At 36.1% G+C, this 12,914-nt stretch overlaps 1 protein-coding gene across 6 annotated transcripts; it reads left to right on the plus strand.

The window, feature by feature from the left end:
• Positions 1 to 5,183: 5,183 nt before the first annotated feature.
• LOC126699423 (uncharacterized) lies at positions 5,184 to 11,190 on the plus strand. 6 transcript variants are annotated; one of them, XM_050397252.1, is made up of 9 exons: positions 5,184 to 5,784; positions 5,915 to 5,997; positions 6,105 to 6,191; positions 6,367 to 6,433; positions 6,840 to 6,904; positions 6,997 to 7,061; positions 7,267 to 7,344; positions 8,441 to 8,517; positions 10,746 to 11,190. In XM_050397252.1, exons 3-8 carry the CDS (start codon positions 6,124 to 6,126, stop codon positions 8,473 to 8,475), a joined length of 378 nt encoding a protein of 125 aa, XP_050253209.1. In that variant the 5' UTR covers positions 5,184 to 5,784; positions 5,915 to 5,997; positions 6,105 to 6,123; the 3' UTR covers positions 8,476 to 8,517; positions 10,746 to 11,190. The 6 variants fall into 6 exon arrangements, 5 of the variants coding, with proteins under 5 accessions (XP_050253209.1, XP_050253208.1, XP_050253212.1 ...); XM_050397251.1 differs by having other exon boundaries at positions 10,682 to 11,189; XM_050397255.1 differs by having other exon boundaries at positions 7,267 to 7,340; positions 10,746 to 11,189.
• Positions 11,191 to 12,914: the final 1,724 nt, after the last annotated feature.

The raw sequence follows: 12,914 nt of genomic DNA on the forward strand, positions 1-12,914 counted from the left end.
GGTAAACAATCCACTAGAAAATACAGTTGGGATACATGGACAGCAATAGACCCTCCAAGCCTAATCTACCCAGTGCACCTAAGCCCTCCAAGCTTCTTGCTCCAACGAGGTTGCGCTGAACCTTTTTTCTTTTCTAGCTTCCCGGATTCCGCTACTAGACCGTAGCATCAACCAATGAAGATTGGTTCCTTCCTAACTGCTTCCTAGAAATCCAAACAGCTCTCTCACAGTGATGATTATGGTAAGAACAAGGTTTGGTAAAATGCCTCTCAAGGATTTGACAATGGAGAGGAAGAGAGTTGAGGAATTTGAAGAGACTCTAATGTATAGATTGTGGGTGAATCAATCTTGTTTTTCTTTAGGGTTTCTCTCTCAAAATTCTCTCTGGAAGCTCTCTTACAATCGTGGGTAAAAGGGGTATTTATACTGGAGTGTGAGAGGAATGTGAAACGTTAGGTTTTACAAAACAGGGGTGGCTCGCGGCTTGACCTCGCGGCTTGACTAAGTCGCGAGATCCAGTCGCGAGATAACCGTATGGCCAGTTGTCCTGTTTTGTCCTGTAGTGCTCTAACTTGCATGACTGTTCACCTTCCAGCATGCTTGGCACGTGTTCTGCGTCTGGCGGCTTGCAGCTGCGAGTCACCCACGAGGCCAAGCCGCAAGTCTCTGTTTTCTTGCACACTCTTGAGCAAACTTCACTCTATCTCACTCACTACCCTTACATCAAACCCACCTAAATACAGGGTTACTAAATGCTGAATTACAAGCAAATTTGGCACGGAATAAAGCCAATTAGATGGTTGAATAAATTCAACCTTACAATCTCCCCCTTTGGCTATTCCGTGACAAAACCCTAAAACAGACTCTAGACTTAATATGTGAGTTGGGAACAGTTGAACAAAACTCACTCACACCTAACTCTAGAAGCTGTGAAGCACTTGAATCATATGAACATAATACTCCTGAAACACAACAATACACCATGATCATTGTAAGCAGAAAATCATAAAATGCATATGAAACAGGTAATATGTGATCAAGCAAAAAAATGGAGTTAAGAAACAAACCATGGCTTGATCAACCAAGTGAACACCACAAGGTAGTGATCACAGTGCTCATTCACACTTGGAATGAACACAAGAACATACAAGTTAACAAGCACAAGGCAAGATACTTGTATGATCAACACTCAACCAATGCATAATACATAAGGTATATGCATCTAGGAACAATCCTACAAGGGCACAAGAGTGACAGTACATAGATCAAAATGCAAGACATTTAGATAGAAGTACTGATTTCAACATAGCATAAAAGGCTGCAATAAGCAAGGTACAAACCATATAGCCTACATAATATGCATAAAAACATTAACCCTAAAAGCTTACATAAGCACATGGGTACAAACAAAAAAATCCTGAATAACATCATCAAAATATATAAGAGTTTAAACCAAGAGTATAAGTTATGAGTTAGAAACAAATATACACCAAAACCACAGTGTATCTAAACCATATAAACATCAAATACCCAAAACATAAACATAAAAAAAAAAAAAAAAAAACAAGGTCTCTGATTTTGACAACTTTGACAACTCCCCCTCAACACATTACTTCCCCTTAAGAGCTGCTTTTCTGTTTCTCATCATCAATGTCATCAACAACAGAAAGAAACATCTTCCCCTTTTTGACCGGAATGGCCAAAGGGTCACTGTCCATGCTGGGTGGTGAAGCTGTCAAGTTTTGCAGACAAAACATCAATCTGGTCCTGCATGGCTCTCATCCTCTCAGAGTACTCAGTCTGGACTCCTTTGATCCCATCAAGTCTTTCCAGAATGATTTGGAAAGCATCTGGAGGTGTATCTGAAGAAGTTGATGCTCTAGTCCTTTTGCCACTCCTCCTGGGTGTTGAGGTTGATGCATGCCCTGCTGCCTCTACCTCAGTCTCCATTGGGACACCCTCTCCTTCATCACCTTCATCTTCTTCTCCTGGAAGCCTAACACTTATCCTTTTGCAGGTAAGCTTGTTAATTGCAGAGGGTGTGGACATGGGACTGATGTCTTGAGGGATTGGAACACCCTTCCTTCTAAAAATCCTCATTAGCAAACTAGGAAAGATCAATTTCGGCCTAGAGGTTGTTCTTGTCTCATCCACAATGGTGTCATATATGTGGGAACTTATGTCAATGAAATTCTTTTCTTTGAGATCCATCAGAAAAATTGCTCTTGCACAGTTGATTGTAGTCAACTTCTTTATGGGATAGAGGTTAAACATCATGATTATTGTTAGACACCTCATGTCCACTGGAAAAGTTGTGGTATTCAGACATTTCCCTTCTCTCTGTCCTCCTATCCTTTGTTGAACTGTTTCAATAGATACACTCCTATCTTTGTAATTGATAAATTCCTGATCTTCTAATCCTTCAAGCCCTAGTACATCATCAATGACACGTGCATCCAAAATGAATTCTTTACCTCTAACCCAGCAGCTTAACTCATTCTCCTTTATCACAACATTTGAATAAAACTCCCTAATCAGGGGTTCACACACTACAGGGAGATCACTCAGAAGCTTTTCCCATCCTCTCCCTTCAAAACAGTTGGGGATAAAGGAGCTTCTTAAATCCTCCAACTCTACAAATCTTTCTTGAATAATTCCTGCTTTCAAGAAGAAATCCTTGTATCTCTCGAAGTGTTGAACTGACCTAAATAGTTTAGAATCCATTTTTAATCTTTTGTCAGCCTTCTTTGCAGGAGTTTTCTTCTTTGGAGGTGAGGGAGCCATCTGTGAACAACCAGAAGAGGCCACAACAACATATAACAATATATGTGCAGAACTAGTCAGTACCATGTAATTAACAAAGAAATTGCAGCCACACAGATGAACTTGAACACTTAACAATAAGCTACTAAGATCAATCACAAGGATAAACAAGCCTAAAATAGGAAACACAAGAACAACAGGGAGAATGCAGGGGAGAATTAAATCAGCAGATATAGAAACTATCCTAAAGACAGATATATGTCATTGAGACATACAATGGAAAGAAAATGATATTGAAAGTTCAAAAACGTGTACCAATACACTTTTGAACATTTAGACCCCCAAAAATTAACTTAACCAACACAAGCAATATGTCAAACAACAAGTGTGCGGAAACTTAACATATGTTATAATGTGAAATAGGTTAAATACTATCTAAGCCATAACAGAATAAAATCCACAGCAGATAATATAAAGGCAAAGATAGAGAGGAAGGAAGATGCAAACACAAAGACAACACGCGATGTGTTATCGAAGAGGAAACCGAAGTCCTCGGCGAAAAACCTCTCCGCCGCCCTCCAAGCGGTAATCAATCCACTAGAAAATACAGTTGGGATACAAGGACAGCAATAGACCCTCCAAGCCTAATCTACCCAGTGCACCTAAGCCCTCCAAGCTTCTTGCTCCAACGAGGTTGCGCCGAACCTTTTTCTTTTCTAGCTTCCCGGATTCCGCTACTAGACCGTAGCATCAACCAATGAAGATTGGCTCCTTCCTAACTGCTTCCCAGAACTCCAAACGACTGTCTCACAGAGATGATAATGGTGAGAACCAGGTTTGGTATAATGCCTCTCAAGGATTTGACAATGGAGAGGAAGAGAGTAAGGGAATTTGAAGAGACTTTAAGGTATAGATTGTGGGTGAAACAATCTGGTTTTTCTTTAGGGTTTCTCTCTCAAAATTCTCTCTGGAAGCTCTCTTTCAATCGTGGGTTAAAGGGGTATTTATACTGGAGTGGAGAGGAATGTGAAACGTCAGGTTTTGGTAAAACAGGGGTGGCTCGCGGCTTGACCTCGCGGCTTGACCAAGTCGCGAGATCCAGTCGCAAGTTAACCGTATGGCCAGTTGTCCTGTTTTGTCCTGTAGTGCTCCAGCTAGCATGACTGTTCATCTTCCAGCATGCTTGGCACGTGTGCAGCTTCTGGCGGCTTGCAGCCGCGAGTCCACCCGCGAGTCCCAGTCGCGACACTCTGTTTTCTTGCACACTCTTGAGCAATCTTCACTCTATCTCACTCACTACCCTTACAACAAACCCACCTAAATACAGGGTTACTAAATGCTGAATTACAAGCAAATTTGGCACGGAATAAAGCCAATTAGATGGTTGAATAAATTCAACCTTACAGATATGACTCATAATCAGCATTGTGAAACTAACAGATGCTCCCAAAAGATTTACACAATAGAACATGCCCATTCAGTACAGTAAAACTCACATCCTCAAATGGAACATTTTGAAACAACTCAACAGCTCAAGTTCAGATAAAATAAAAGACACACTTAGCTAAGCACAGGATGAAGACCAAAAAAGAAACAACTAAGATCATATCAAACTCTAGCAACAGCATCCGCAAGCTAAGCATTAACATAGAGCAATAGCCGAAACACAAACCCATCTCTAAAACATAAATAAATGCGAAAAATCAAGGGGAAAAACACAAAATCAAGTAGAAATGAGTTCAAGACTGAAAACCCATACCTGTTACTTGAAGAATTTGAACAGAAAATACACAACAATGGAGATTGGAAATGGGAGCATGGAGTGTTTGGGAAGGAGATAGTTTAGAGAGAAGATGAACAGTCACAAATGTTCGAGGGAAAACTGAAAAAGATTTAAAAACTGCCCCTATTTTTGCCAAACAAGCGTTTTTCGCGACTGAATAGAGTCGCCAACAAGTCGCCAGTTCAAGCCGCCAAAACACTCAAAGACAAAAATTTGAAAAATTTTTCTAAGTGTTTTTCGCGACTGGAAGGTCTACCCGTGAGTGAGTCACGAGCTGAGCCGCGAAAATCTCTGAGTAAACCTCGCGACTGAACCTTTCACTCGCGAACAAGACGCCAAAAATGACCCGCGAAGACGCGACTGAGGCTCGCGACATGACACACCTGCGACTGAGCCGCCAAAACAGGGCAAAACAAGATTTTTGAAATTTTCAGATTTTTCAAACAAAATACTTTCCAAAAACACCTAAAACACTCAAAAATCTTTTGGTGCTTGAATTAACAAAGATTGAGCATGTGAAAACACATTTCATCAAGTACAATCACACAAATGAATATGGCATTTGTGTGAGAAACTTAGCATTGATTTTGACTGTGAAGCAATGAATACGAGGAAAGTTGGAAATTTGGAATCCCTATCCTCCTTCAGAAATTCCGGAACTTAGCATTGATTTTGACTGTGAAGGCATTGGAATCAGACATAAAATTTCATGTTGCGAAGGGTCTTTTTTTTCCAACGAATATGTTAAGATTGATTCACATCACCTTTTCTTTAGATATTTCTCCATTGACCGTTTTAGGGATGAATCCAACAACAGATGCAGTAAGATGGATGCTAATGGATTCACTCAGGTTACTATCAGAACCGAAACCGAGGGCTTGGAGGTGACAAAATGTGGGGCCCATTTGGTATATGAGAAAGACATTGAAGATCTCAAACAAAATATGGCTGGGTCCAGCAGCTGCAGCATAACTGATTATGAGGATGATTTAGACGATTCAGCAAAAGATACCAAAATTAAGCGACGTCATAATGACTATGATGGGGATGGGGCTGGACCTAGTAGAGAAGAACCACACCCGAAGTGGATACAACAGCCTAATCTAATTGAAAATTGGATTGGGAATTTTTGCACACAAGGACAAGGTGACTCTAATAGCGAGGAAGAGAAATTCCAGTGAAATTGGTAACTTTGATGAATTTGCAAGGCTGATACACTATTTTCCTCTGATTTTTTTGTAAGTCACCATATTTCTCTCTCTTCTCTTACGAAACTCGTTTGTGCCTGTATATATATATATATATATATATATATATATATATATTTCTATTTGTATTTAATTCCTTGGAATTTCTTTTCTTAAGTAGGGCCTAAGGTATTTTGGTTGTGAATCCAGCAATGGAACTTACTTCATAGCTTGAAGGACTTTGCAAAAGGATTTTGCTATTAGGTGTGTGTGTGGGACTTGCAAAAGGATAGGCCTCTATATATTTGGTGTGGTAGTATTCATCATTCAAAGTTGCTCAAGGACTAAATTTATCTGGGCATTTTTAACAGGCATTGAGAATCAGTAAATATGATGATGATGACCCAATCAGTGATGAATACAGCCAGGTTGAATGGCATTGTATGCCAGCCCCAAGGGTAAATACCCTTTTGTTTTGCCAAGGACATGGCCTTTTCCTTCATTATTTATGAACCAAGCTCTCATGACAAGTGGAGGGCAAAAATTGGTGGTATGTGTATCCTCAAACTGTAGGACATGCTCATCTTGTTAGTATAATATGTGAACCCTTTTCTTGATGTGGTTCTTTTACAGGTTCTGGGAAGGGTTGAGGCAGTACATGAGTCAGTTCGGTGAATTGGAAAATGTAATGGTGATGAAGGTACTGTGAACAATTCCTGTGTGTAATGGTGATGAAGGATACTTTAATTGTTGGTTTCTATGTTCAGTATATGTTCTTTGTTCTTGCAAGATAATTCTTTTGGTAGTTAATTCTCTCATTTTTGTTAGGAGCCATAATTGTCTGTCATATTTTACCCTTCTAGCCTACACGAACTTAAAATCACGTTTTTTTGGGGAAAATTCTTCCATACAGATGAGAACTATAGGTTGATGATCACCTAAGCTTCTGCCTCCCTCACTAAACAGGAAACTTATATTTTACATGCATTGGTTTGATGAGCAATCATTGACCCCACTTTTAGTATTAATCCTATCATGCATTAACTGCATATTGGATGGTGGGTTTCTGCAGCTTGTTAACTAATTGATTTCGGCTATGGTTGTAGATAGCACAACAAAATGTTCTTGTGGATTTGGCTTTGTCACATTTAGCTCTTCAGAAGATTCTTAGGTATTGAGCTGCTAGACAATTGAATTTAATCTAAGTAGTTTGAGCAAGTTGACATTCTTTCCAATTAAATTATCTGATATTCATGCTGTCAGAAAATGCTTGTATCTCAACATTTCCATCATGGAAGGACACTTGAGGTTCAAGTTGCTACCCAAAGGCAAGTTTTGTTCCTAGCTTAAATGAATTATTTTCTTTACATGGATTGTCCTCTTGATAGTACCTCCTTTACTGTGTTCTAAACCTTTGGTTTTACAGCTTTCTGTTCCCATTGTCTTGTAATTTAATTTTAAAAAGGAAAAAAAGGGACAGAAAATAGGCTGGCTTTATATTTAGATGATTGGGCATCATGTCTTTATTTACAGATGGATCTTTTTTGTGTCTTGCCTCCTCAGTTAGCAAAATAAGGTGCAGCAGAAATCTGGAAATGGTTCTAATTGTAAGTAAGGAAAAATGACCTTGATTTTTTACTAAGTTGTCTTTTCATTAATCTAAATCAATGCATATGTGTTTAAACTTGATTGACCTTTTTTTTTTCTCCCAACTCTTTTACTTCCTTAGTTCCTATTGTAACTTATGTTTAGTAGCCACAAAAAGAAAAAAGAGGGGAAAAAAATCATTGGCAGCTGGAAGACAAAAGCTATAGGCAATATTTGCTTTGAAATTGAAAATTAATTGTCTGAACTTCAAATAACTGTCAATTATGTTTCTTGGTCCTTATGCTTAAGTGTTAAGACTTTATCTATGTGGATGAAGTATTGCCTAATGTCTTCACTTTTAGTATGTTGTTGTTATATTGTGAGCAGGAGCTCTTGAGTTTCTTTCAAATATACTAATTTTGGTGGAAAATCCTGAATAGCCCATGTTAACTTATAAAATCCTCCCTCCATGCTCTTAAAACTAGCTCAGAGGTATCAGTCACGACCATTTGTTATAAAGATCAATTGTTTGCCCAGATATATTTTCTCCTCACTATCCGGTGCAACCTTTATGTTGTATTTGGACGTTGAGAACTACATTCTTTGTTTTAATAATATTGAATACCTATCAAAAAAAAAATACTTAGTCTTTGACAGAGAGTATATTCGAAAGGGAGTATAAAGGATACAATGCTAAAGAGAAGCTTGCCATGAGTGCACTTCCATTTTGGAGAAATAAAAAAACTAAGTACAACTTAATAGGAGAAGAAAAAGGACAAGATCTTGTTTGTATATTACTTTACATTGAGCTATGTTGTCACTTTTCCACATTAAAATGTTGAAATGAGAAGTCGCTTGCACTACAGTATCCACTGACTAAAGACCACCATTGGAATTAGATTTGTAACGTATGAAAAATGCAGGATATGGAGATTAGTCTCAAAGCTTTTGTATTCTGGTTTTGTTCAAATGAATTTGTAGAATACATAGTGTTAATTAGGAGATTCTAAATTATAAACTTAGTGTGAGCTGTTTTTGGAAGATTGATAATTGTGGAACTTCATCCTTTGTTGTATTGGTCTTCCATTTTACCTCATACTATTGCCTGGTCTGTTTTCAGATTCAGTAGACCGGCTTATGCCTGAAAGACATTAACTTAAAGGTTCTACAGTTGCTGTGGACTTAGGGTCTCCAAAGGTGTGCTTCAATTTATTTTGCTTCTTGTATTGAATCAAAACGTCATTATTTTAAGGTCTTGGTAGACCTGCATTATAGCCTGTGTACATTTGGTGTGGTAGTATAAAATTTAAATCTGGACTTCAAAAACTTTGAAACGATTGATTTGAGTCTTGAAAATTTTTAAATTCCCAAATTTGAGTCAATTATTTTTTCAGTTATATATTTGATGATTTCTAAGGTTTTAATGAATTTTTGTTTGATCAAAAAGCTGTGGAAATTTTGTTTTTGGTGGATTTTGTACTGAGATTGTCTTGGAATTAGGCTTGTAATAGTTGAACCTTCTGGTGGTTAGGTTTATTTATTTTTTTTTTTTTTTGAAAAGTAAGAAAATTCTGTATAAATAACACTACATTATGCAAAGTTTCCCAAAGTAGTCAACAAGTACAAAGAAAGAAAAGAAAATAAAAAAGCAAAAACTAAAAATTAATTACAAGAGAGAAGAGAACAAATAAACAAAGGGAGGGGTTCACTAGATGTAAGTGCCCAAGCCTGTGATACAGTGACGAAGTCAAGATTTCAGTCTAGGGGGGCAAGAATTAAAAAGCAAGATTGAAAGATAAAATTAAATTAAAAAATATTAATCAATATTAATAAAAAAAATAAACAAAGAATTGTTAATCAAAATAAATAACAACCAAAGTAATCAACTCTTTATTTCATATCATCAAAATAAATAAACGAAAATAATCAATTCATTTTTAATAACAATCAAAGTAAGAGACTAATCTAAATACTAAAATTTTAAATCTCTAATTTAATTCCTTCAAATAAATCAATGAACAAGTGTAAAGAGTATAGTACTGTTTTTTGTATATGTGTCTCTCCACCTTGATTGCTTTTGAAAAAAAATAGGGCAAAAAGAAAGTTTATTCGTTATTCTTCAAAGTAAGTAAATTTTGGACCTATAACAAAAATACATCATTTGTAATTGTAAAAAAGTCAAAAAATGATAGAGAGAGAAAAAATAACATGGAGGTTTTTCTACCCTTTAAGCATAAGGACATAAGTAGTTATTATTATTATTATTATTATTATTATTATTATTTGTAAATTATAAGACCCACTAGTTTAAGCCTTGAAGTTGAAGTACAGTGAGAAAGTTTAAAAAATAAAAAATAAAAAAGGTGATTAGCTAGATGAAGTGTAGCTAGTTGAGTGATGATAAGGGTAAATTTGGGATAAGACAAAAAAAACGTGCGACATGATTGGCATAATATAGACTTTGCAGTGTACGAAGCAACTTTTTTCCTTCTTTTTGGTATCTGGTTTCATTGTTCTCAAGTCAAATATGGAGTGTCTTGTTTTGTTTTTTCTGTCAGAGGGGGCATAGTGTTTAACAATTAACATATAGAAGTTCACATGTGAAATTTTTGATGGAGTCGGGGGGCAATTGCCCCCTCTCGGCCCTTGGCTCCGCCCTTGCCGTGACCAGTCAAAAAGAGAACCATTTAAAGAAGCAAGTAATTGATCATTTGAACTATCCACATCCTCAAATATCTGCCTATTTCCCTACCTCCATATACACTATATCAAACACAATGGAACTAAATTTCAAATGTTTGAAGAATGCTTCCCTAACCAATTCCACCAACAAAAAAGAAGATCAGGTACCGTTTTTTATAAGACCCACAAAATCCGAAAGGATCAGAAAGCAAAACATCACAACCGATGAGACTTCTCACAATGAAGCAATAAATGATCCACTGGTGGTTAGATTTTTATGTTTTCTAGAAGAATCGTTTTTTATTTTATTTTATTTTTATAGGTGTTTTCTAGAAGAATCTTATCATTGATTTCCATATTCATTTAAACAATTTGATCCTAGGGATGAAATTGTCCATCTGTGTGACAGGTTAGCTTTGTTGATGTAAAAGGGTAAAACTATATTATTGATTTCTTACGTCAAAATATTTGCAGTAGATGGATTCTCTGCTATCAAACAAGTATCATTAGTTGCTTTACTTCATTTTTTTTAAATGTACTTTTTTTTTTATAGAGTTATTATCTATGCACATCTTTTTCAGTCTACAAGCATCTAGCTACCATTCTTGACTATTTGGAATTATAAACTTCTCATTGTCTTATTTATCATTTGGAACCAATGTCATGTCATTCCACCTAGGTGAATTGATGTTGCTGTCCTATAAACCGTGTGGGTCACTACCAGATTTGTTGCATCAATACAGTTGCATTGAGCTGTAATTGCTAGCAGTTGATCAAGCTTGACAGTGCAGAAGTGTGGGCTTTGTCTCATAACAGCATAATGATATATAAAATTTAAGTAGACAATAAGGCAGTTCTTTATCTGATAACTAATCTTGCTTCAAGATTGTGCCTTTTTTTACTTGACTTCTCCCTGCTCAACAAAGTTGATCTTGTTCTGCAACTCGATGGTCTCATTTGTCAATTGATGATTGATAACAGGAAATAAATGAGCAAAATTGTAATGGTGAAGCAAGACCCAGTAGAACCAAAAGCTGTAATTGGGAATTTCAACTTGAAATACTGAGAACATCTGTTGATTCTATGCTTAAAGATGAGAAATCAAGTTGTAGAATAGCCTCTTCTCTTCTTGCACTGCTGCCTTCATTACTTTTGGGCTCTCCATGTCTAAGTTACCGGTATGTCATCCCCCCCACCCCCCCAAAAAAAACCTTTTGTGATAGATTTATTTAAAATAACTAATTTATATCCTCATTCCCTTGCGATTTGATTATAAAAACTTTGCCATGGGTAACTTCAACTCGTATTAGCACTGCCTCTTTCGGTTTCTTTTTCTTTCTTTTTTTTCAAAAATTATGAGGATGAATACTTGAACAATTAACAGAAATTTATACCAAATTTACATATCTTCTCAATTTAACTTTCCTATCAATCAACAATTAGCAGAAGTTTGTATTGTGTAGAAACCAGAGAATTAACCAAAGTGGCTTCCAGACTATTTTTTTCCTTCCATACACTTGAAACTTTTGCCTTGAGACTACTTGCAGCATCATATACTACTATGTAACCATAGCTGGTGGCTGGTGTAAAGAATATCATCAGGATGCCGCCAATCCAGCCATAATTTTTTTTTTTCCCATCCCACAAAGAAGATCTTATAGACTGTGTTGTTAGCTCTCTAAGCTTGAGGAGTTTCCTCCATCTCCGAGAACATTTTAATGGCAAATTGTGGGTCCCACATCTGGTACATGATTAGACACGCTAGAACAATGACCTAGACTACTAAAGCAACTTAAACCCCGTGGGTGGAAGGACCCACTAACATGTAGAATATTCTCTCATCATGACAACCCCACTAACACAAGAGTATAAAAACAAAAACATGGGTAAAGAAAAGAGGTTGGAACCTAATGTTGGGGAAAACATGAGAGAAAAGTGGGAGGTTAAAACACAATACCTGGGTAAGATGATTCAGCTTGGACACCTAAAGGGGAACCTCAACAGCCTGGTGGTCTCCTCGGCTAGCCATACTACCAAATAATTATCACAACATCATTTATACCATCTATTATTAGCCAAACGGATCTTCCATTATGGGCTAAACCCAGTATAAATTACAAATTAATTGGGGGTTCAAGCCCAATGAGCCTAAGACCTCTGGGAATACACCAACACAAATGCAGTTTGTAATTTTCTTCTTTTTGCTAAGAAATGCATGCTAATAATGTAATCACATCACATGAAAGAGTTGTATAATTTATCTTGAACAGGTTTTCCAAACCTTTTACCACATTGATTGTTTTATATGGAGAAAGTTGTAAGAAAGTGGTAAGAAAAGAGTTTTAAACTTCTTTAGAACCATTTACTGGCCTTATTAGTCTTATCTGTTCTTTAATTTAGCTATTTATTTTATTATTTCTTTTTTAAACGAAGGATAACAAGAGATTCATTCTAATCAGAGACGATATTATTTCACGAAACTTTGTAGTGCTAAATTAAGTAAACAAAAGCATAATCTAACCTTATAGGAAATTTGAAGCAATTTCATACTTTTTTTTTTAAAGGAAAAGACTACAAGGTTTAATGCATTTTGTAAGCATAAATTAAAAGTCAGCCCCTTTTTGTTTTTGGTTCAGTTATATATAATATATTATAAATACCATTTCGATATCCGTCTCGGTTTATCTATTGAAATAAATGTTTCGATATCAGCTTATTTCAGTATACCGTTTTGAAATTACCACAAATATATATATATATCTATATTTATATATATATATATATATATATCCTATAACTTACAAAAAAAATTATAAAAATTAATATTTTTAATACAATTACCTTAGAACTAATCTAATTATTCACTTAAACCACTATTATTTTATTAAAGTATATTAATTAATTCTTTTAAT

Source organism: Quercus robur, chromosome 9, assembly GCF_932294415.1.
Source record: "Quercus robur chromosome 9, dhQueRobu3.1, whole genome shotgun sequence".
Classification (NCBI taxonomy): Eukaryota; Viridiplantae; Streptophyta; class Magnoliopsida; order Fagales; family Fagaceae; genus Quercus; species Quercus robur.